Source organism: Nesoenas mayeri (assembly GCF_963082525.1).
Source record: "Nesoenas mayeri genome assembly, chromosome: 3".
NCBI classification, from domain to species: domain Eukaryota; kingdom Metazoa; phylum Chordata; class Aves; order Columbiformes; family Columbidae; genus Nesoenas; species Nesoenas mayeri.
Window position 1 is genome coordinate 102998581 of NC_137544.1, and position 25253 is coordinate 103023833.

General features: G+C 50.2%; 1 protein-coding gene across 1 annotated transcript in view; it reads left to right on the forward strand.

The window, feature by feature from the left end:
- Positions 1 to 1300: 1300 nt before the first annotated feature.
- GALNT14 (polypeptide N-acetylgalactosaminyltransferase 14) overlaps positions 1301 to 25253 on the forward strand; it is a gene marked incomplete at both ends in the record, with an annotated part of 104089 nt that continues 80136 nt past the window's right edge. The window contains one exon of the mRNA XM_080342901.1: positions 1301 to 1429. Within this exon, the coding sequence (XP_080199027.1) occupies positions 1301 to 1429 (129 nt within the window). The remainder of the gene's footprint in view (positions 1430 to 25253) is intronic.

Sequence of the window (25253 nt, forward strand, 5' to 3'; positions counted from 1 at the left end):
AACCAAGAGGAGTGTGTGGGAAACGCATAGGAGAGGCTGTTTACAATATGTGCATCGGACTTTCCAGCATTTGACATCTTATCGCAGACTCATTCCATATGTTACTTTATGCATGGATTCCTGTTTTTATGGGGTTTGTTCTGTAGTTCTTGTACTAACAGGAATGACTCACATCTGCTCCAATACTTAATTTATTCTCTAATGTCTTCTGCAAGGGATTGCTCAGCTCGTGCAATACTTGTCAGTGGCAGGATCGAGGGGCAGTGAGTAAGGCAGGTGAGCAGGGACAGCTGGGCAAGGCAGCTCTTTTCTGGAGTCCTACTCCAGGGTTTTTTTTGCCCTCAGCAATGTCTGTAATTCCCACTTTGGGTGCCCTGTGTGGACAGGCTTGCTGTGCCAGGGCTGTGTGTGGAGCCAGCAGGGAACGCTCCACGGGACAGAGGTGACACTGAGGGCCATCCCTGCAGGACCATGGCCTGGCACCAAGCTGTAGCTGGCATACCAACAGCTGCCCTGCTCCGTGTCAATGATTATGATTTTATTTTTTTAAGTGCTCTTGACAGCTCTGGAGATTCACATCTTCTCTTCCAAATCCAGTAATTAAATTCCACCTACCTGAATTCCCCCTGCTGTTTCAATTGGATAAATTAATCTTCCCGTCATGTCTGAGCCTCCTCTGTGTGTTGTTGAACGCTGGCCTCCCTTCGCCTCAGCGCCGGACCAGGACCGGGACGGGAACCGGGATGGGGACCGGGACGGGCCAACTTCGCCGCGGCGCTGCCGGGCCCCGCGCGTCCTTTCGCGCTCGGCTCGGGGGCGCTGGAAAGTGGCCGGGACCCACGCACGGTGCGTGTCCGGGGAGAGAAACGGGCGGCCCCGATGATACACATCCCCTCCGCCTCCAAACCGCTGTGCCCGGTGCCGCCGTCCCCGGGCGGCCGCAGCCCCCCCAGGCGCGGTCCCCGGAGGGGCGGGCAGAGCAGCGGCGCGGCCCCGCAGCTGCCCCACCGGGCCGGGATGGCAGACCGGCTGTCTGCGCGCAGCACCTTCCCCAGGCGAGCGGCTCCGGCACCGGCTCCAGCCCCCCTCCTGCCGGCGCCTCCTCTTCCTCCTCCCCTCCCCACCCCTGCAGAGCATGCACAGCCCGGGACTCGCATCGCCGGCTCCGAGGCGGGCGGGCGAGACCCTTCTCCCCGCCTAGCCCCGCTCCCGCTGCCCCCGGAGGCGCCCACCGCCCTCCCCTACCCCATTCCCGGCCCTTCATCCCCCACCTCTCGGACTTTTCCCACCCCTCCCGAGGATGAGGCGGCCGACGCGGCGGCTGGCGCTGTCTCTGCTGGGGGTGCTCTGGCTCGCCGCGCTCCTTCTCTTCTTTTTCGGGGCGAGGAGGAAGTTGGAGGCGGCGGGAGCCGAGGGGCGCACGCCGGAGGTGAGCAAGGGGCGGCGGGGCCGGGACGCAGCCGGCGGGCAGGGCGCGCCGCCGCCCGGGGAACAACTTCCCGGCGGTTTTCGGAATCCCCCACCTCGTCGCGCTCCCCTTAAAGTTTTGCATCGGCTCTGTGCCTGTAGGGGTGGGTCGGGCCCTTTCCTCACTCCCCCCGCCCCGGTGATTAACCTCCCTGGTCGCGGTGCTCCCCTCTGCACGGCCTTGGGAACCGGCAATCCCAGCCGTCCTCCTGCCCTATTTTACCGGGGGCTGCAGCCGTCGGGGCTCCTGACCCGCGGGTGCTGCCGGCGTTACCGGCCCTCCGCCCCGCCGCCAACTTTGAGCATCTCACGTTTCGGGCCGTGGGTCCCTGGGGAGCGGGGAGACAGGTGCGCTCCTAGGAAATGAAGCACGCGTTTTGTGTCCCCCGTGGAGGACGGGCGACTCCTTTCCCTCGTGGGTCACGCAGCGGTTCTGAGCCCTCTCCTAAAACAACAAGGGCTCGACCCTGCCTCCTGGCTGAAACGGGAGGTGGCCCGTGGCTGGGACACATCGGCTGGCAGACCTGCAGGTACATCAGCCGGTTTGAATCACTGGGGCTTTTAATTACTGGTTTTATTTGATGACAGAGTGAGGGCAGGAGTGTTGTCCTATAAGTCGGCCTGGGTAGAAGGATACATTTGCAGTCGCGTGTTTCTGTGTCATGTTTGAGTCCTCGGAGTGACAGCACGGGGGAGATGGGAAGAGCATCCCATTTCACACCGGGAGTGAAACAGAGGAGTTTCACGGCACAGATGCTGCAAAAAGCAGGGAGCTGCAAGCAGCTTTGTTTGAACAAGGTCCCATGTCCCCTGCTCTCTAACATGCGAGAGAGCAGCCTGAGGTTAACCGAGGGTTAACTTCCAAAGGACACAGATTAGATGCTTCTTTTGGTTATACTGCTGTAAGTCTTGAATAAGTTAATCAGGTCTTGAAAATCTACTGTGATTAAGGGTTATTGTAGCAGAGGAAGGGTACAAGACTTCAGCCCTTTTTTTTGCATCAGTGACACCCAACTGGGTGTTTAAAAGCCCATGACTTATAGCAACTGTATGTGTTGGCCAGGTCTTCACAGAGTCTCATCTATGTTCACCTCTGAAACTGAATTAACGACCTGATTGGAAAAAAAGAAAGTCAGAACTCATAAAGCTTACTTTGATTTTTTCATCTTGAGGAATTATTGGGTTCCCATGTTTTTTAAATAAAAATGATTGAGGAGATTTTTCAGGCTTTCAGAAATCTTTCAGTCCTAGCAGAGGAGAATGAATCTATGCAATTTCAGGCTCCAACATAAATAATTATATCTACGTTTATTTATTTATTTTTTTAAGCGGGGGAAGGTAATAAGTTACTGAAAACAGTGTTGGAAGACAAGTGCTTCTGAACCGTAGCTGTGCTTTGGTGTCAATTGGTTTCTGTCAGAACTGCGTTCTTAAAAATTGCAAAACCAGACCTCCCCTGTTTGATGTGAGTTCCTGTATTCTCCTTGAAATGAACCTTGCTTCTCGCTTGGCACCAGCTGCAGCTGAATTGCTGCTTCACTTTGCAGCCTGTTTGGACTGTCTGCTCTCATGCAAGCCCCCCCCTCCCCTGAGGTGCAGGTTGCTGGTGCTGTTAGAGGCCGGGCTGGGCTCCCATGGCTGGTGAAGCGAACTTCTCCATCACACAGGATCAGGCCCCAAGTTTTGAAGCTGCAACTGCCAAGTTGCTATAACTCCAGCAATTTGACTGCTAAAATTGCCTCTCCTTCATTTCCTCTGAATTTTCCATCAAAACAGTCGCATCCCCTTGAGATCCATAGAGTGCAGATTCTTTTTTTTTTTTTTTTTTAAATGCATTACATTTTTTGGCTTTGCAAGCTGCTTTTGGGCAATGTGAATTATAAGCTGGTTGTGAGCGCGGGGATGTGGTGTCACTTTAGTTAACTCCTCCGAATGGCTGCGGAGTTGACTTGGGTACCAGAGGCAGAGATGCTGCGGTCCAGAGAGGAGCCTGGCAGCATGTCCTGTTCCCCTGTTCCCCTGGCCGGTGGGACTGGCTGCTGCTGAAAACTTGAGCAGTTAGAGTTCATCAAGAAATAAGTGGAGGTAGTAGGTTGTTAATGGCAGTGCAAACTTTGTAACGCAGCTACGATGGAGAAATGGAGCAAATTCACATCAAGTTTCCTGGTAGTGGTTTCTGACTTTTTTTTTTTTTTTTATCCCCCCCTCCCTTCTGCCTTTTCTCTCAGTCGAGCTTTATTTTTGCGGCCATATGCATACCCTATATCATGCCACATGTGGATTTAACCTTTAGACCCTTTTATTTAGGCTCCAGCTGGTAGTGCTGCCTCCTGCCCTCACCTATCTCCAGGCAGGACTCACGGCATGTGTCCGATGCTGGGCGGCTGCGGTGCCCAAGCTTGCTGGCCATGGCATGTTGGTAGCTTGCCAGGGGCACAGCCACTGCTCGCAGTGCTGCTGCTCTTGGCTGTGCGGAGGGCTTGCCTGTCCGCCGCTATTATTTTGGTCTGCATCCCCCCCTTGCTCTTTACCCCAAATCCTGTGCCAGATCCAGCACTCAGCTTCCCAAAGGAAGGCTTGAGATGTTTTTCCCACAGCCGGAGAGCTCTGTGTTGGGGTCGGCAAGGTCTCTGAGGAGCAGGTCCTCGGTGTGAGGGGTCTGCTGTGGTCTTTGAGTCCTGCCTATCCCTAGAACACACTGCCAGCTTGGCCTCTTGCAGCGCTGGTGGAGACAGGTGTTTGGGCAGGTCTGACAGTGGTAGCTGAGCTTTCCTGTGCTGCTTGTGCCTGAAGAGGTAGGAGCAGCCGTTTGTTGTAATTAACTTGGCTTCATCTCCTCTTTTTTTTTTCTTTTCTGTTTTTCCCTATAATCCCATCTCTGTGGATCTCTCACGGCTGCCCAGTGGCGAGCAGGCTCAGAGGGCACCCCTTCTTGCCAGCCCTTGCTCCCCTCAATCCTGATCCCCTCCTTTCCCTCCTCTTCGTCCCTGCTGCTTGCAGCCGCTGTCAGTACGTGCCGGGGCAGCCGGAGCAGGCTGAGGCTGGATTTTAGGGTGTGGGACTCCCTCCCGGATGTGGGATGCAGTAACCTGGCAGGGTTGGTAGCATGTAGAAGAACATAACTTGCTCCATTTAGGACTGTGAAGCTGTTCCTGCGACAGGCTCCCCTGTCCCTCCAGTGCTGTTATTCCTGCTGTCGCTTGCAGTTTGATTTTTTTTTTTTCTTTTCCAAAAAGCAGATCAAGCCCTATTAGTGCAGTAAGAGAAACCTGACCTTGCCCTTTCCCTGCCCTTTATAAACTCCTGTAAATTGGCTGGGAGGGGGAGCCGTAGTGGCATGCCTGCCCTTGCCGCGGCGCGCTGCCCGCGCAGCCTGGCTGGGTGCCGGGTTAGCAGCTGGGGGCTCAGCCCCTAGGAACGCTGAGTCTGATGGATGAGGGGGTCAGGACACAGGGCTGCTCGGGGTTACGGATGACCTGGGACCTGTGGGTGCCTCCTGCCCTCTGTGCCTTTCGGCAGAGAGTTTTGAAATACTTTGCAAGCATTAATTAGTTCCAGCCTGTCTCCCTGCCCCAGCAGTTTTCCGGCTGGATAAACTGGGACCCGGAGAGGTTAATTGAACTTTGTATCCTTCTGGCTCTCGTTGACCCCACAGGAATTTGGAGTTGCTCAACCCTCTTGGAAACACAGGCTGCCGGTGACCCACCTGAAGTCACTCAGAGAGGTGGCATTGGGGTTTGGCATGTACTGGGGTAGCTGGAGCTCATGGTCCCATGCCAGTGCCTGGTGTCTCCCCTGCCTCCCTCTGATCTGGCCTTTTGCTTTAGAAAGGGGATGCGCACACATATAAATTAATAACTTAATTACATTAAGAAATAATGAGAAGAACTGATATGTGGGCTTAATTACAAGCAAATTCCTGAACTGATTTGTGAGGAGCACGTGTAGCTGGCTCTGCAGAGATGTTCCGTGAGCGTGGTGGCTCCCCTGGCTCGTGCCTGTGCCTGTGCCCGGCTGCAGCCGCGCAGCCTGGGGGATGCTAAGGAGGGAGCAGGAGAAGGGTGGGTGACAACCCCTTGGCCATCTCATCCCTTCCACCTGGTGGAGCCACAGCAGACTGGAGTGGGGAGCCGGTTGTGTAGCAGAGCCCTGCTGCAGTGAGGGGCTCGTGGAGGGGTCTGGGTTCTGCTGCTGGGCCAGCAGCGTGTGCAGGAGAGGCAGAAAGATGGTTTTTTTGTTGGGTTTGGGGTTTTTACTTCTCTTAATTTCCTCCTGTGTGCCAACTTCCTCCCTCTGATGAATGGCTGAAACACAGCTGACAAGCCTCTAGGGGGAAAGCGGGTCCATCATGGGCTGGATTGCAGGGCAAAAGCTACAGAAGAAGAGTTCCTTTTATTAAAAAAAAGTGACCTGACATACTTGACTTGTGCTAGTATTTGCGATGCGACAGATCCTTTCTCAGTGTGTTCAAATGCAGCTGGAGGGTGAGGTGATGAGAGGTGCCCACGGTGGTGCTCAGCACCCAGCAGGATCTGACCTCGAGGCGAAGGGATGCTCGCCAGCTTTGTGCCCGTGTGCCTCACAGCAGCCTGCACCTCCTTCTGCAGCATCGCCGTCTAGAAAGCCTCAGCACCTGGAGCTCAGCTGACAGTTTTCAGATATTAAATTCCTGTCAGTTTTATAGCAGCAGAGCCACTTAACAGATTAAAATAACTGCGCATCCTGCAAAAATTCAGATCTTGACTATTAAGGGATTGAAGTGACAAAGCTGTCGGGAACAAAAAGGCAGAGTGTTTAGCAACAGGGACACTCGTGCTGGCTGGGGACTTGGGTAGGTCCAGGGTGGGAGAGAGTAGGAAACTTTTGTCATGCTTTGCTGGTGAAATCCCACCCTGAAATCTCTAGGAGCTAACCCAGGCTCTTTAGGATGTCCAAAGCTTTGCTGGTCCAGGAGTTGGGGTAGAATCCAGTTGCTCTCTCCTGCTGGTGTATGTAGTGATTGATGTGGAAGTACAAACCACAAAATAATGCCTGAGCCATCCTCATCTATGGGAACAGATAGGACAGGTCTGGTGCATCAGTGGGTGCTGTTTCTCAGCTGCTCGCCTTCCTTCTGGTGGGCTCGGGGAAGAGGTTTTCTCAGCACGGCCACCTCCTCGTGCTAACACCTGTATCCTCGTGGAGCAGGAGCGAGACAAGAATTCCTGCCCAAGTCAGCACCCAGTCACGTCAGCTACTAAAGCAGCCATGGACAAACGGTGAGCGTCCTGTCTTGTATGTCTTGTTTAATTAATTTACCTACTAAGCATCAAAGTGCTCTCTGAGATACCAGTGAAACGATAAGCGGTCAATGAAAACCCTGTTAATTTTTCACTGGTAATTGCAATGAATGAATTTTACCCCCATTACATTCTGGTAGAGCTCTGTGTTGCAACTGTGACTGATGGGGGCATAAATATTGATTGAACAAGACCTGTTTGCTTTGCAAAACGGTGAGTATCAGGATGCCCAAGTGCCTTTCCTGGCTCAGTGCTTTTCAAAAAATATCTGGGAAGGAGGGAGAGAATGCAAGGTTTATACTTCTTTGCTGGTAAGGAGCTAAATAAATTTCTATGCAGCTGATATGTGTCTTCTTGACAAGAGCTGTTGAGCACCAGAAGAAGAAAAATATTGTTTATTCTGCTCTAGGAGGGAAGAAAGAGCTGGAAAAATCCCGCTGCTGTGCTTGGAAGGGGTGTCAGAGGTGGTGATGCTGCCGAGGTGTTCTCTCTTGCAATCCACTTGTCCTGGCAAGGTCCTTGCGGAGCACCCTGCAGGCTGCCAGTGGGATGGCTCTGGGCTGCTGCGTCTCTTGCTGGCTACTGTGGTGTGGCGTGCCGGTGTCCCCTTGCTCGGTAGGTGGTGGGGAAGGGCGTCGAGCCCTTGGCCCTGCAGCTGGGTTTTTAGGAGGGCTTGGGTCTGGCCCTGAGCCTTTGGTGACCCTTAGGGGTGAGCTCGGCAAAACAAAGTCCTGCTTTCAGGCAGGGAGGTCTCTGAAATCAGCTCTGTCTCTGGATGCTGGGGCACCATAGACACACAGTGTGTGTTGTGGCGTGTTTTGACGCTTGAGAAAGATGCTGACTATCAGCATGTGTTTTTTCCTAGTTATCCTTTCACCACCATTGATGCATACAGAGGTGGATTCTTTACTCAAAGAAACAAGGCAGTTTTCTCTTCCTCACTCTTCCTTTCCATGATAAGAGAACATCATCCTATTTTATCTTGATGTGCTCATGTCCCAGAGCCTGTCTTGGCTGGGTTTGCTTCCTCTTGCTCTGCCAAGAGGTCTCTTGACCCTGGCTCTGCAGCATGAGTTGTGTGCCTGGGATGGCTGCAGGGTAAGGGCTAGAAATCGCAATACTGTGTCTGTGTAACATTCTATGATACCAGGACCAGAGTTTTTCTTTCCTGCTGAAGCTGTGTGGTTGGTTGTAGGCGCAGAGACCAGGGCAGAGAATGCAGGGCATGGTTTAACAAACCACTGTGGTTTATTAGATGTGAGCTGGGTGAGTACAGATGCTTGATGGGCAGTGCTGGGAGAGGCAGCCTTGCAGCAGTGTGCCCAGGTGGCTAAAAAGGCCAACAGCATCCTGGCTTGTATCAGGAATAGTGTAATGAGCAGGACTAGGTCAGTCTTCCTGTACTCAGCACTGGTGAGGCCCCACTTCGAACCCTGTGTTCAGTTTTGGGCCCCTCACTACAGGAAAGACATTGAGGTGCTGGAGAGAGTTCAGAGAAGGGCAACGAAGCTGGTGAGGGGTCTGGAGCACAAGTCTGATGAGGAGCGGCTGAGGGAACTGGGGCTGTTCAGCCTGGAGAAAAGGAGGCTGAGGGGAGACCTTACCACTGTCTACAACTATCTGAAAGGAGGTTGTAGCATGGAGGGTGTTGGGCTCTTCTCCCAAGTAACAAGCAATAGGATGAGAGGAAATGGTCTCAAGTTGTGCCAGGGGAGGTTTAGATGGGATATTAGGAAAAATTTATTCAGGCAAGGGGTTGTCAGGCACTGGAACAGGCTGCCCAGGGAAGTGGTGGAGTCACCATCCCTGCAGGTGTTTAAAAGACATATAGATGAGGCTCTTAGGGGCATGGTTTAGTGCCAGATTTAGGTTAACAGTTGGACTCAATGATTTTGAGGGTCTCTTCCAACCAAAATGATCTTATGATTCTATGAAATAGCACCATTTTATAAGCCCATGTAAGTGTGGGTGCCACCTTATTGTCCCAGGCTGGCAGATCCCTGGGTGGCTCAGTACAGGGTTTGAGCAGAGGTCTTGTGAGCCAAGTGTTTTTTCTTGGGTCCATGAACATGCGTGTCCAGGGCACACAGCCCACAGGATGCCGGTTTGGTGCTTCTGGGTGTGTTTGCCTGTGGTCTCATCTCTTTGCTGGTAGGAAAAGCAAGCTTGGGGGAAGTCATGGAAGTGCAAAAGCAACTTACTGCAGTTGAGAGAGACAGGCATGGTTATAACTGTTCCCTTCTGCAAGGGCAGCCCAGCATTTGGTGCAATAAAACCAGTTATGGGGAATGTATCTGCAGAGAAAGCAAAAGTAGAATCTGTTTAAGAAAGATGTTTGCATGAAGGGGTAATTATGTGTAGCCTAACGACAAAGGGTGCAGTGGATTGACTATTAATTGGAATAGCGTGAGCTGGAGATTGCTGGCGTTAGCTGTGTGTTTCTTGCTGGCTTCCTCCTATTTAAAGAAGGAAGGGGTGAGGAGCAGATGAAGTGGGGGGGTTTGCTCTCAATCCACTTTCCCGTGCAATGAAAAAGCCATTTTCCCTGCCTTTCTCTCACAGCGAAATGTTCAGATTTTGCCAGCGACACTTAGCACAGTTGCTTACTAAGCTGCAATTACATTGATTTCCCACCCTCTTTCCCCTTTTCGGTTCCAAAATCTCAGCAGGAGTCAGCGTTATGGGAAGAGCAATCCAAGGAAGAGATCCTGAGCCCCATCCTCTGCTCACCGAAATCAGTATTGCTCCCCTCTGCCCATGCATTTCCGTACGAGCTGGGGAAGGTGGGCTGCCTAAATACAGGTTTTCCCATTTAGCCGCTGCTCTGGTGGGGAGGGCAGCCATAGGTGTGTCTATAGGGTACCCTGGGAAGCCGCCTGCTGCAGGGGGGTGTTGGATGTCCTGGGGGGGCTGGGGCTCTGGGTGCCTGTGGCAGGGGGTGCCAGGAGGAGGAGGATGATTTCTCATTGTTAACATGTGCCTTCAGAAAATGATCAGTGGTGACAGGTTCAGCAGGAGTTCACCACTTTGTTTGTGGGGGCGGCATTAGTTCTACTAATAGTTTGCCTTCAATCCCGCTGTTTGAAATCTTCTTATGAGCCTTAATTAACCCTCACTGCAGCCTGAGGGAACGAGAGAGATGCAGAGGTCCTTTACGTGTCATGGAGAAGCATTTTGGAAGGGACAATGTGCCAGTTTCCCTTCTTCATGGGGAGGACATGCTGGGTTGGGGACTGTCCCTGGCCAGACATGGCACAGGGACCTTGCTGGTGGCACCCAAGGGGCTGAGTGGGCCTTGTGTCCCGTGCCAAAGCCCTGCCTTGGCACACATAAGCTAAAATTAGTGATTATTTACCACAAAGCAGCTCGAGCTCTGGCTTTGTGATATTATTTGGAGGAGCAAGTGAGCTAATGATTGCATCTCATCGTGGGAAGTGCAGTGCTAGTAGAGAATTGATTCAGAAGCAAAACAGGTTCATTTTCAGATCAGGCTGAAAGACAAGGGAAAGATAGATTATTATTTTTTTATTATTATTATTTTTGTTTGCCTCCATTTCATGTGCAACTGAGGGTTTTAGCCTTTCCCTCCTTGGTTTTCTAGTGGAAATGCCAACAATAAACCTGATTAGAAAGTGATATGAGGAGAACAGGGCTTGTGTGGTGCAAAACCAAACGAGCTCAGAAATCACCTTCTATTCTCTAAATAGTATTTGCAGAGCCAAAGAAATTGAGATGGATTATTCTTGCCTTTTTTTTTTTTTTCTTTTTCTTTTTAAGCCACTGAAGGATCCAAAGGATGTAATTTGGCCCAAGCAAGGAGAGCAAGGCTGCATTATCCTGGCTTTCCAAATAGCTTTGCCTGCATTTAGACACACACCATTTCCTCCTCAAGGACCACTGTCGGAATCCGCCGGTTACAAACACACCTCATAACACATTATGGAGGCATGTGGCTCGCAAATAAAACACGAGTATGTTCAGCGACACGGAGCTCGGTTGCAGCCCCCCGGGCAGGGGGGAGTTTGTGCACATCTTTTCTTTCTCGTGCATTGAATTTTTACTTGCTTGTCTTTAGGTGTGGTGGAGAAAAGGTGAGAGGGAGAAGTTACAGGTCAGAGCAGGCTCATTTTCAATGGTGTGGCTCAGTTATTTTTATTAAAAATGAACCTTTTTTTTATTTAAAGAGTTTATTTTATTTTCTCTGAGTCAGAGTAATCTGCTTCACATGATGGGTTGATTTGGAGTCCTTCAGGATAGAAGAGTATCCTCTAAAATCCCTTAGGATGTGCCCTGGGGGATGTTTGGGATGCAGCCCCTTTGTGCTGTGACCTCACCCAACCAAAATGAGAAACTTGGGGTCTGGGTGGGGAAGGTGGGTGTTTTTTCCAGCAGGGTGGGCAGAGGGAAGATGCAACGGGGCCGCTGGAGCTGGTGTTGGGGAGCCAAGCTGGAAGAGAAGCTGCCGTGTTGCATGGTCCTGCCCTTCGGCAAGAGCAAAGCTGGATGGGAAGGGAGCGGCGAAGAGAAGTGGTGTTTATAATGCTCGTTGCATTTTCCCGACATGATAATATGGTGTAATTTGGAGAAAGAGAGACTCAAACATGCATTAAACAGCCATCTGCTCCTGCGACTGGGATCAAAATGGATGAATATCCGTATAACGCTCAGAGTTAAACTGCGTACAGCGTGTTGGCTGCATACGGTGCGCTCCTCACAGTATTGCGAAATGCAATTCCTATCCTGCAGGAAGATCGCTGGTTTAGGTCTCTTAGAAAAAAATAAAACCCACAACCGTGCAGGCCTTGGGGATGGGTGCTCAGCCCAGCACTGCCTCGGTGGTCCTGCCTGCTGGCTGTGGTGCAGGAGGAGCTGATTTTGGGGTGGAGGAGACAACAAGCATTGCCAAGGGCCGGCCAGCACCAGCTCTCCCTGCCCTGCTGCCGTGGCATGGAGCGCGGGAGGGATGGACAGACAGCTTGCTTTGGCAGAGGGGCGGCACATGTCTTGGGAAGCCGTTAGCAGTGATTCTGCTGAGGGGTTGAAATTCCTGGGAAGCGAGAAGGAAAAGAAATTTGTCTTTTTTCTTAAGTTTTGGTGTGGTTTTTTTCCGTATCATTAAGTACTCACAAAAATAGTGTTCTGGGTATTCAAAGATCAGGACTCAAATTTTAAAGTGGAGTGTGCTGCTCTACCCATGACCACTTTAACTTTACCCCTATGAAGAGGGTGTCGTTTGAATTCGCCATGACATGATGATGTACAAGAGTACCCATGCAGTGTGCTGGACATCTTCTGCTCCATTTTCAAGCAACTATTTTATTTTATTCCTTCCTGCTCCCTGCTGAGCTCAAGTCCATTGGTGAAGGACAACATTATGCACTTCTACACAGACTTTTCTGTCGTGCTCGATGCTCTGATAGCTGAGGGCTTCATGAGCAGTAGTAATTGTATTTGCTCAGCTCCTGCATAAATAAGGACGTGCATCCTGCTTGCAAAGATGATACGTGAAAGATTTGGTCAGCACTAGAAATAATGAAAAAATCAAGCCTATAATGGTTTGAAATCTGCTGAGGCTTCAGCTGCTGTGGTCCTGGGAAACGTTGAGTATTTGTGCAAAATTACGGTTTTCAAAGGCTTCTCGCTTTGCCTGCTTTGGTGGTGTTCTTGGAATAAAAGTGAAATATCTGAGCCCATTATAGAGGCTTGTATCTGCCTAATTTGAAGCCCCAGAGCTTGGAGAAGGAAGGATGTCTCAAAACAGGGGTCACCAGGATTTTGTAACACCACCAAACCCACTTTTTTCTTCCCTGTTTTTGCTATTTGAAAGAGAGTCTGGCTCTCACTGTCCAACCCTCAATTCCCTGGCAGTAGAAAACCAGCCAGGATGTTTTCAAGTGAAATAACTGTAATTAGAAATTAGACTTGCAAGTGGCAAAAAGGGGAGTTGGATGAGGAGAACACAGTACATTGGTGGTCCCCGCTGCTGCTGGTGACATGTCCCTCATTACTGCACACAGATATGGATAGATATGGATGTGTTTTCTCAACAGGGACATCCTGGATGTACCCACGCACTCAAGGAACACGACATTTCCAAAATTAAGTGTGAAATACAAACACAATCTATCTCTCAAGGTGAGAGTGAGCTCCAGCAGGCATCTGAATGCCAGGGAAGGTCATTCAGGTGTTGTTCTTCACCGGAGGCGCTGCGGGTCTTGGGGAGGTGATGACACCTTCCCTTCCAGAGGCAATGTCAGCAAAGGGAAGTCAGCTCCAATTTGGCTTTTGCAAGCAGAAGCTCCGCTAGCGTGTGTGAGGCAGGAGCAAAACACATTGATGCTTGAGGGCATCAGCTACTGGGAGGTGAAGTGCGGTCAACCTTCCCCAACAGGCACGAGCGGCTTTCTGCAAAGCAAGATTTCTTTGCTCTCGGTGCTTTGTTGCATCCTTTGGAGATCAGGTCCAGCTGCCAGCGTCGTGGCCAAATCTTGACACTGGATGCATCACAAAAGTGAAGAACATCTCTGCTATTTAACCTAACCTTTGTATACCTGCTGTTTTACTGAAGCATTGTATTTAGACCACAGCTGTAGTACTGGGGCACAAGCTGGTGTAAAGGCATTTGCTGAAGGTGGAGCAGCACCCGCGGGTCCAGCACAGGGGTTTAGCCATTTGATAGCTGGAAGTGAGCTCATTAAATAAACTGTAATTTGCACCTTTTAGCCTCAGTGATGCCTGAGTGCAGGCACCTGTATTTGGGATAAAAGCTTATTCTGCTTCAATTAATTTTATATCAATATAAGCTGAATAATTAAAGGTGTGAATGAAAGGCCAGGCAGTTATTTTCCTTCCCTCTGGTGTGCGGGCTGTGCTGAAATAACCAGGGAGGTGGGAGCACCTGGCAATGTGGATGTTAGTCCAGCTGAAACCTGCCTGCACCATCTCGCAGCCGAACAATTCTGAGTTTCTATATGTAAATACCAACTGGGATTGCCGAATTTTTGGTGTATATCTCCTGGTATTAACACCGGTTTAGGCATTAGCACGAACTGTGAGTGTGCCCTTGGGCAAGGCAGCATCTCTCTCTCCAAATGCAGGCTTGGGTCTCAAGATGTTCTCCCGATCTTCAGGCAGAACTAGCAGCCATTACTGTATCTGAAAGATAAAGCATATGAATTCCCACTTTTTTTTCCCTATTTCCATAAACTGTGTTTCAAGTCTGTAGGCCAGGAGTGACAGTATTTTGCAGGCATTTCATTGCAGTAGGCTGCAATAGATAACTGGCCATTTCGGCACCAAAATAATGGGAAACTTTTCAGAATGATATTAATCCAATAAAAGACTAAAATGTTTGAAAGTGTAAAAGCTGGGGATCTTTTTCCTTTGAGAACAGACTAACACCTGACCTCAAAAGTGTGATACATCTCTAGTTCTGAGGTGCAGCTAAACTCAGGCCATGCTCAGGATTTCTTTTCCTCCCCCAGTAATCCTTTCCCAGTGCATCAAACACAGATTCGGGAGATTAATTTGCTGAAGGTCTTAATGTTTGCTCTGTGTTACAAGGACCCAAATTCCACATGGGGCCAGCTTTCACTGGAGGAGGCTTTAAAGCCACCCAGTTCATCCCAGCACGTGCTTAAGGGCTTTTGCTGTGTGGGATTCAGTTTTGAGAAAAGCAGCGCGAAGCCAGCGCTCTCCTTTGTGCAAGTGGGGCTGATTTCAGATGCTGTGAGGAGCACGGCGAAGTCTGATAACACCCCGGCGTGGTTCAGTGCCTTCCCTCGTGCTGCCTGGCTGTGCTCTTGCAAGGAGGCACAGTGTGATTACAAGGGCTGTTAAATGCCCTTAATATTCACGCTGTTAGGGAGAGTGCTACTCCTGCAGGCACTGCTGGCTGCTGCTGTTCGCAACCGCATCGCACCAATGATTAAATCACTGATGCCACATTGAATAGCATGTGAAGCCCCTCCAGCCAGGAGATTCAAAGGCAGAGTTAAACCCCTCCTATTTGCCCACCTTTTTTGGTTTTTTTTCCATGTCTCTTAAGTAATGACATTTTTAAAGCAAACTAAACACAGAGGGAACGATTCAAAGCCATGAAATGAGATGGGAAATGAGCCCCTTGCGGAGAGGTTACGAGAACAGGGTGCGGGTGCTGCAAGGGAAAGGAGCCTGGGGGGGTCAGGGCAATGCACGCGTGATGCAGTGCTGCTGTACACGCTGCTTCTCTTACTCTTTTCAGGCAAGGATGGGAAAAGTAGCAAAGTGAGTAATATATATATATGTGTGTGTATATGTACCGATACATACTTAACAGTGCAGCATATGGGGGAGTGGCAGGGAGTGCTATAGCGGTGGTGTGGGGAGGCTTTTGGGGCTGAAGCCAGCAGCTGCTTACAGTGAAAGAGCTCCATTCCATCCTAATCTCTTTTGGGTGCTGTGGGAAAGCTGCTCCCTGTTCTTTTCTCTGTGGATCAGTCAGTGTTTGGTTTGGGGTGTCCATTCCCTGCCATGCCCATGCCATTGTCCCAGCTCCCAGGTTTCCATGGCTGGCGCCGGGATGCAATCATTTCCCTGTCAAAGCCTCGTCTCTTACATGCAGCCTCAGCCACCTCAGAGGGGGCTTTAACTTGCCAGGTATTTTAGGGAAAAGAGCCAAAAGCAGTTTCTCGGTACCCTACTGTGTTCTTTGGGCCGCTCCCCATCCCTCTCAGTCCCCAAAACCATGTCATCTCTGCTGTCTGCCTCCCTGCTTAACCACAGGTATCGCAAGCAGGAGGCTTCTCTCAGAGGTGCCTCAGTTCTTCCCATTCAGCCCAAAAATGTGCTGCATCCATCTGGCCATAAAGACTTGGACTTAGGTTGTGGGGCCGAGGGCTTTGAAAGGCCTGTGGGCATCTGCGAGAAGGGCACTAAGCCGAACGTCCTTGTCTGTGGAGGAAGGCTGGGGATGCCGCAGTGGCCTCAGCAGCCCCTCTTTCCTGCGCTAGCATCACCAGGGAGAAGGCTGACACCTCCACAGATGACTCCTCTACATGGCTTGCTTTCTCGGGGTCTCAATAAAAAGAGTCCTGACGGGGTGGCCATTAGAGAACCTGTCGGTTAATCGCTCCCCTGTCGGTTTTGGTTAGAGAGAGCAGCATGGCGGGGATGCCTGGCTGGGCGCTGGCAGGAGGCTTTGCTCAGGGTTCACTGAGTCTCCATTGATTTTTGAGCATGTCACGCTGTTCATTAGGAGAAGGAGAGCGAACTAGGTGCTTAGCAGAAATGCTCTGAGTCGATCCTGATAGAGCACGTTCCTCTGTTCCCTGGTTAGTGGGTAAAAAAAATTGTCTTGCCCAAATCTCTGCTTCTAAAGTGCTCAGCCTCAAACCTCCCATCTTCCAGGGATGCCTGACAGAACATCAGTTCATCTGTCCTGGCATTGCCACGTCCTCTCAGGTTTGCCACAATGAGAATGAATAAAATTGCACTGTTGGTGCTCTTGGTTCATGGGGTGGTTTTCTGCCCTGTCCCTCCCCCTTGTCCTGCCAGGTTCCCCTGGCCGGATCCCTGCTGCCTATTGGGTTTGATGTGTCCCTTTTTCACGCAACTTATGCTGGAGCTGCACTGATTGAGGCAGTAAATCAGCTTGCTGGTGCTGTGGAGATAAATGATGGCTGTAATGTGAACTGAGGGGGAGCAGAAAAAAAAAAAAGAAAAGAAAAAAAAAAAAGGAAAAACTGGGGAAAATAAGGATATAAATGTGAAAGAAATAGTGTAATCAACAACGAATGGGCTGTGAAACGAAATATCTACCTCGACCAAGGCCCCTCAGCACAGCAGCGTGGTCCTGGTGATGACTCAAAGTGCTGCCATGGGACCAGCTGGGGAAGAAAAAGGGGGTTCCTGTGTGTGCACACGACATTCACCCAGCTTTGGTAGCTGACAGCGGCTAGTGGATGTTGGGGATAAGGATGAGAGCCGGTATCTGCAGCATGCACCAAGGCGCGGGACTGAATAGAGGGCACCAAATGGAGCTAAATCATCGGCCAATTTGTAATCTTTCTACCTAGAGCTGCGGGAAGGTTTGAGCTGAGATACTATTGTTTGAATGTCTTTGCGGCTTTTAAGGTTGCAACCTCTCCATTTGCTGCCTGCTTTGGCTGGGTTTCCTTTTTTTTCCTTTTCTTTCCTAATTTTAAAGCGCTTTCCTGCTGGTGAAAGGCTGACAGCCCCCAAGGCTTAAGTCTTCTACCGATTTCGGCAGGCAGGGGTGGTTCCTGGCTCCCTGGGCTGCCCGGACCATGTCCTTCAGCCCTTGCCTGCACTTTAGGGATGGAGAAGGGTGTTTGGAGCTGAGTTGGTGGTATCTCCACCAATGGGTAATTATCCACTCGGAGCTGAACAGGACCTGGCAGCTCCCCATGGGCTGCAAAGCAGATGTCGGGTGACAGTGATTTAAAGCCTCTGTCATCCAGAGACAAACCTGTGATAATGATTCTCTTTTTATAGACCGGGACTTTGAGGCACAGGGAGATTTAATGGGAGACACTTTGTAAAATTAGCTACTTAGCTAAGTTCAGTAAAATCTTAGCCAAATTAACAAAAAATGAGCTAAATTCAGCTAAAATCATCAGAAAATTGTCTTGCATGATTGGGAAAAAGCAGAAATCGGAGGGGAAAGTGAAGAGATAGTAACACTGATGAAGTTTTAACACTGGTGAGTAGTTCAGGAATGTGCCCCTGCCTTGAGTATTCTCCTGAGTTTTGCGAATCTCACTGGAATGGGTCCTGGGTTGGAAGAAATCAAGGTGGGTGACAGAAAGTTACCTGTAGGCAGAAGGATTTCACTGGTGGACCTCGCTGCTGCTGGGCTTCTGCGGGGTCAAGCACTTGGTGGCTGGCAGCGGGAGGATTTGACATCTGCGTGGCCATCCTCAGCCACAGCTTTTATAAGAGGAGGAGAGGGCAAAATAGTCTTGTGACTTGGGACGGTCTCTTGCTGGCAAAAAAATGGGGAAAAGCATCACTCGTAAGGGAGTTGCATGTAGCTAAGTGGCGTGAGGAGGTTTGCACCTTCCTGGCTGGTGTTGGAGGCAAGGTGTCTGCTCGGATAGTTTGGGAATGATTTGTTTTCTGAGGTTGGGTATGGAGAAAAAACAGTGCTGTTGTAGTCCTGTGCCCTTGGAAGTGAAATGTGAGGAAGGAGAGATGAAGAAAAGCCTCTGTGGCTGAAGGAGGAGGTGAAAGAGGGTAAAATGAAATTCAATTCTGCAAGCCTGGCCGTTGGCCAGGAGGCTGTGGTAAACTTCTGCCGTGTGCCTCAGGTTCTGTCACAACCTGGAGCACTTTGGAGCTATTTTTCCTACAGCAGAGCTACATCTTTCTGGAGATGTTAATCTGCCAGAGACAGGACAGATTATGCAGATTCACGAAGGGCTTGGATGTACATTATTCCCTTAATCCCAATTTGTGTTCCAGATAGTTGTAACCCCCATGGAAAACTATACCTGGTAGAGGATTTGGTGATGTGTTCATGGCTTTCTGCCTTGCAGCTTTTCCCGGGGGCTGTCCCATGGGACTAACCAAGGGGTATCAGTGTCACTGGCCAGCAGCAGCAAAGCTGGTCTGTGGGGTCACTGTCTCCTCCTCTGCTGAGGAAAGCCAGGGAGCTCGTGTCCCCTATGGACCAGAAGGGACAGAGATGTGCTTTTGTGGACAGTGCGTGCCTGACCCGGCTTTTATTATCTGCCCATCTATCTTCAGCCCCCAGTGCTGGCAGAGTTGTTGTGTCTGAGTGGTACCGACGAAATCAGGGTCAGGCGGGATGATGCCAGTGGAGGCTGTGTGGCAGCATCCCTGCCTGGAGAAGGGGGACCCCAAACTGGGACTTCAGGCTGACCCCAGAGCTGGGGAGTGAGAAGGGGATGCAGAGTTGGTTCGATGAGCAATGCAGAGGTTTGCCTGGTGTGCCCACCTCACTTCTGGGGTGGGAATTACTGAGGCACTTTCAGGAATGTGGTCTTGGAAGAAATAGCCTTATGGAGGCAGAAATCTGAATAATCTCTCAGCTTGCAGCCTGCTCTGATAGACTTTTGTTTTCAGAAGTGAGAAACGGGTCATGCAGTCTTTTTGCTTCCTCTAAAAAAGACTCCAACCCTCAAACCCCCCAACCCCACCCTTGCCATTAACACAGTAGGGCAAGGAAGAAATATTTCTTTTTTTTACGTTTGCTTTTATTGAATATTTTATCAAGAAATACTCACCTTGGCGTGCCCAAGAGCACTCAGTTTCGGTTAATGAATTTGTTTCTCCCATCTGGAAACCCTCCACTGACAGCAGTCCCCCTGCCAGCACGGCAGTCCCCGGCACTGCTGCTTCCTTGGGGTCCCCGCGGATGAGCCCGGGCAGCGTTTTGCCATCAGCTGTATTCCTTTAGAGGTGCAGCAGCTGCTCTTGAAGGGACGGGGATGCTGGTGGACAATGGCACGTTATTTCAGTTCGATAGTTCGTGTGCTGAGTGTGGAGCTCAGTGTCCCATCCTAACCCTGACCTTGGTTCCCACACAGCTCCTGCGTGCCTATCGGGAACACGGCGTGGTTGGGGCAGCTCTCATGAGCAAGCATCACTTTTTTGGGTTTGTGGGTAATGATGAGCCACAGTGTGAAGTAGCAGTTTCTTTTAAAGCGGTCTTCTTGACAAAAGTCCCCTTGAATGTAATGAAGACTTAGAAAAGTTGTTCCTGAAATTTTTACGCTGGGATATAGATATCCGTAAAAGAGCCCTCCCGTAAACAGAACGGAAAGGAAACCATTCATTTTAGCATCTGTGCATTTATGGATTGATTTTTAGAGAATCCTATTAGTTTCACTGCCAGTAAATGGCACACGGACTCTATTTCAAACCAGACAGTGTTGAAATATAGAGTTGGGTATTAAATATCATCCTACCGGTTGCTGTTCAGCTATAGTTCCTGTTTGTGTATGAGTGGAATATAATTTCAGAGAGCAGGAATGCCAAGTCGATCTCCTTCCAGCTCTTTGGTTAATAAAATCATTAGGAACCAGGATAACACAAGAGGCTGGTATTACACCGTTTCAACAGCCCATTAAATAGATCTGATTGGTTTTGTGCAATGCTTTCTTAAAAGCAAAGAAATAACTCTCCTGTAGCTGTTACTTGGTTTCTGCTTTTGAGAAAGCAATGATTTATAAACCTCTTCCTAAACAAACAAGTTACATGCAATGAAAAAGCCCTATATAAACCACAGACTGCTACTCCTCCCCATAACTCAGATGGTTTCTAGATTATTTTTGCTTCTCCCCTGGCTTGTAGGACGCAGGATTGTCTCCCTGCCCATAGGGATGCTGCCAGCCCGACTCTATCTGACCGCAGCCAGCACAGCGATGTGTTGCAGCGGCTGTTTGCGCTTTACCTTCGCACTGCGTTTGAGCAGATGACAGCCAGATGGTTTCATAAATAGGCACGCCTCCTTGGGCTGAGGGTAGCTCACCTTCCAGTGTCATTACCAGCCTCTATCAGATTATTACGAATGAAAATATACTATTAAAGTAATTTCCATTTTTTCCCCACCCTATTTAAGCTTCCTGCTTTGTGCATCTCACTTGGTTTTGGCAGTGCAGGGCTTTAGTTTTCATTGATGGGCGTTTTCACTTTTCAAGTTCAATTCCAGCTATGTTTGGTTTGCAGAATGTGGAGACTTTGCAATTAAAACCAAAACTGAGCCGCGCACCTTGCAGTGAGGCAGGAAAAGCAACAGCCTAACACTTTCAATATTACTGGGTTTTCTCAGGGTTGCTCTGCAGCCTGGGGAAGAGTGGGCAAGTTTGGTGCTTTAGACTGAATATGGCTACCCTGGGAGCTGAGGGGATGCTTTAGGGTGCACCTGCAGTGGTCAGTGTGCTTTGGGATGCAGAGTTGCATCCCGATGCATCACACTCCCCCGGAGGAGACCGACTGATGCCACCTGGCATCACCTCCTCTTCCCCATGGTCCTGCTGCACACACAGTACATTAGGAACATGGTGAAGGGGACACTGGTAGTGCTGGTGGCAGCGATAGGGATGCAGAGCCTATTGTGAGCAACAGGCATTGCTCATGACCGAGGAAGACACAAGCCCGTTTGTAAAATGTTTGTGAATCATTAACCACAACCCTGTTAGTCACTCCTTCAATTTATCTCTGCTGCTTGGGCTGTGCCTTTTGTGGTGTGTACTTCTCTCTTCCATCCCTGCAAAGCTGGTGCTGGGATAAATACAAAGAGGGTGGCCTGACGAAGATTAGCAATATTTTGGATCCATTTCAATTAGTTTGCTATAGTGATTTAATCCTCCTCTTTGTGACTCCCAGCAGCACTGGTAGACAAAGCACCCAGGTCTCAAGAGGGAGATGAGTGTGGCACAGCGAGCAGGGGACACTGCTTAGCTGTGGGCATGTCAGTCTCTGGCTTGGGAAAAGAGAATCCATGATTCTTTACCAGACTGTTTACAAAAGGCAAAATAATATGGAAGTCGTGTATATATATATACACACACACATATATGTATGTTCTCCTGTATAAGTTTTCTGTAGCTGAGAAGAAGGGGATTGTTGCCAAGATCAGCAGTGTAGCCCTGGACGCTGTGTGTTATTTAGGCAGTTGATGCTGCTGGTCTTCAGCCTTCTGTGAGCTGCCCAGGTTGTCCCTCCATTGACGCTGACCTTGTTACAGTGGAGACTCTGAGAACGTCACTCCAGAAAGAGAAAAGGACCTTTTTTGGTGGCAGTTGGAAGAAAGGAGCCACGCTCCAAGCTTATCCTCTCCCTGGCTCTTACCCTACTGCTTGCATCCTTCATCCACTGTGTCTTGCAGGCTGTGGAAGGAGAGGGATGTCAGGGTGGATGATGATGCTTGACTGACAGCTCCGTGGTTCCCCTGGCCACAGCAGGCACCTGCCAGCTCAGCCTTGCCTCAAGTTTTTCCCTGCCTCAATGCTGGGGAATGGTTTCTGGGGTTGGAGGAGCACATGGCCCTTTAATTCATGGGCAACCTCGGGCTTGCCCGCTGGTCTGAGCAAGGAGCTCCCTGGCTCTGCCTGGGGGCCAGGAAAAGCCTTGGTAAGCCAGGTCAGCACTGAGCTCCGGAAAGCGGTGCAGATGCTGTGAGCTTGCCCTTTTTGCTGTCTGTAATTTATGAGTGCAGCAGAGGCCGGGAGCTGCGTTTGGGGTGGGTTAGTGCCAGGGCACCTTTAAATAGCAGGGCTTGGCTCCTGGCAATGACAGAATCTGGCTGTAACATCTGTAGACTGAATTTCAGCCTAGCCCAAGGTTTTTGAGTCTGTTTGAAGCTGAGTTTTTTTTTTTTTTTAATATTTTTAAGCTTGAATTGGACTGTACCTGAAGAGCTGCCACGTATACCCACAGTTCTGTGGGGGCCCAGCAGTTGGGCTAATGGCTTACAGCACATTCCATGTGGGTTTGGAGAGTTTCTGAGCTGCTGTGGGCAAAGCAGTCACTATCTCTGCACTTCAGCTGTCCCATCAGGATGTGGAGAAGGGACGGGGAGCCATGGGTGAAGCTGCGCTGTGCCCTGGGGACATGGGGCAGTGGCCGACGGGAGCTTCTCGTGCCAGTCCCGCTGCTCTGCGCTTCCCAGTGCAGGGAAGTACAGCCCAGGAGCATGGCAAAAGCTTGCTTTGGCAACTATTCACCCACTCCGACGGTTAAAAGCAGCTTGGTGGCTCCCTGTGTAAGGCTGCAATTAAAATTATACTCAAAGCAGGGCTAAAATCCCATTTCTTTTGGCCTTTAATTGTTTAATTTATTTTCTATATTTAACATGCTTGCTCTCTGTGAATCAACTGAATTTTTCTGTAATATTTTTTGCTCAAATATTTGTCTATGTTGGCGGAGGGAACATTTCAAAATGAGCCTTGCAAAGCTGGCCCTAGATGCCCTAGTGTTTCTTCTGGATTCTCCCACTATTGAGCCAGAGCGGTTACTGCTTCACGTTTCCCACGTGTTTCCCCCACTGCTTCTAATACAGATAGAATGTTACATTGAAACATGAAGAAGAATTTTAATTTTATACCCCGTATTCACCATTCTTGTCTTGGAAAGTAAGGAGCTGGTGGGATTAGTGTAGTGCCAGCAGCAGAGCCCCACTCGGGCAGCATTGGCTGCCCATTCCCATTCGTCGTCGCTGCTGCTGGGCAGGGGGTGATGGATAAGCCAAAATGAGCCTGTTGGAGCTCAGCTGTGGCACTGGAAATAGCAGAGCCACTGCCAAATGCCTTGTGGTTTTGTTCCCCATCTCAATGAGGAAGAACATCTGGTCTTGGTTTACCTTGTTCCCACACCCCCCATGTCTTTTAGCAGCCTGGACTAATATTGCAGAATAAAGAGGCTTTTGCTGCTTGTCTCTCTGTAGTCAGATTTAAAAGTGAGGCAGAGGGACAGGCCTGTTGAACGGCCTTTCCTTGCGTTTTACTGTGCTGCTGGTGGAGGTGAGTGATGCTCGGGGTTGGAGCCAGCCCCATAGTGAGCATCGAGGGATGGAGCACAGTGGCCAGGTTGGTGGTATTGCTGGTGAACCATGGGTGGTCAAGAGGCAAGGGCAAGCAGGGTGCTGCCATGTGAATCCATGGCAAATCCTGCCTGCTTTTGCTCCCTGCTGACTCAGAGAGAGGGCTGTACAACTGGAAATGATGCAGAGAGCTGGGACATGGGGTGATCAAGATTTTGGGATGGCTTCTCTGCAAGAAGTAGGCTTGGGCTGCTTAACGTGGGGTGGAGGAGGGTGGGTTGTGTTGGAGACCTGGAAGATAGTGGCCAAGAAAAAGTGGATAAGAATTCCTCCTCTCTTTCCCAGATAGAAGCTGGGGTCATCAAAGGAAGCTGACAGGGGACAGGTTCAATGTGGATGGATGCAAGGTTGCAACAGCATCTTCTAGGTGCTGAAAACCTGTGTGGCTTCAGCAGTGACTGGACAGACTGTGGGAGAAAGGTCCATGCAGGCATTAAAGGTGAAGGTGGGAGTGTGCTGGCAGCAACAGGGTGCTCAGAGAGGTGTCCCTGTGCTCCCTTGCCCCTAGTTTTGCCCAGGTCTTTGCTATCAAGAGTCTCATCAGAGATGGAGTATTTAGGCAGATGTGACCCAGCACTGCTGCTTTTGTGAGCAGCCGTTCTGTGCGTGGCTGTCACCCTTGGACCCTGAGGGCCAGATTTCCCACTCCGTGGTCCCAGTTCAGCTTGGAGACTGTTTGCAGGTAAGGGCGTGTAAATGAGCAGGAAGAACATGGTGTGCATGCTTAAATATGCATATACACTGATACATTTAATTTACCACATCCCTGTAAGGAAACTGGGCTGTGGAAAGCTGGTGCTGGGTGTGGGAACAAGCAGTTGGGCAGGAGGGGAGCTGTGGGCACACTGGTCCTTTATACCAGGGTGCGGAGGGAACTCTGCCAGGAGGACTGGTGGGCACCAAAAACCTCATCCCTGCACTGCCTCTGTGTGCCCCTCTGCTGCCTGTGTTGTGCTGCACTGGCCTTCACCTGGGAAGGACAAGCCCCTGGACAGGTGCTGCTGGGTGTGCCCTGCCTGCACCTCGCCCTGCCTGGAGCTGCTTGCTGGGCAGAGAGCCCGGGAGGAGGTCGGAAGTTGGCAGAGAGGAGGAAGTTTTTAAAATATCTTGTTTCCTTTAGTATCACTAGATTTTATTTTTTTTTTTCTCTTTTTTTTTTTTTCCCCCCTAAACACGATGTTCCCAGGCTAGACATGTGGAAGAAATTTTTTACAATGAAGGTGGCAAACCTCTGGCACAGGTTTCCCAGAGAGGTGGAAGATGCTCCATCCCTGGGGACATCCAAGGCCAGGCTGGACAGGGCTCTGAGCACCCTGATCTAGTTTAAGATGTCCCTGCTCATTGCAGGGAGGTTGGACTAGATCAGGTTGTAACTACTACATTTGCACTGGCCTAAAATTACATTTGGCCCTTTGAAGGCAACCACGATGCTGATGTGGCCCCTGAGAAAATGAGTTTGACACCCCTGTACTTGATGGCCTTTGAAGGTCCCTTCCAACCCAAACTATTCTATTATTCTATTATTCTATGATTCCCCAGCTCGGTGGCATTAGAGCCGGGTAGTACAACTGGGTACCACTGCAGTGGCTGTGCCCAGCTGGGATGAGACCTGCTGCCAACTCAGGCAGCTGGGCAGATGGTGCCAGTGCCCCTCCCATGGCAGGGAGGAGGGGGCACTCCTGTCCCCGGGGCTGCCGTGCACACTCCTCTGAAGCGCTAAGTGGTGTTACAGGCAGCTTACCTGGAACTGCAGCACAGCACAGACCATTAGTCTTGCTGAGTATGGCTATGATCGTACTTAGCGCTGCCTTCCTATCTCTTGTTTCTGAACCATAGAGCACTTTGCAACGATTAATTCAGCATGAGACTCTAAGTGAGCATTATTGCCCCTGTTTTAGAGCAGACATAAAGGCTGCTGGCAGAACAAGAGCAGAAACTCT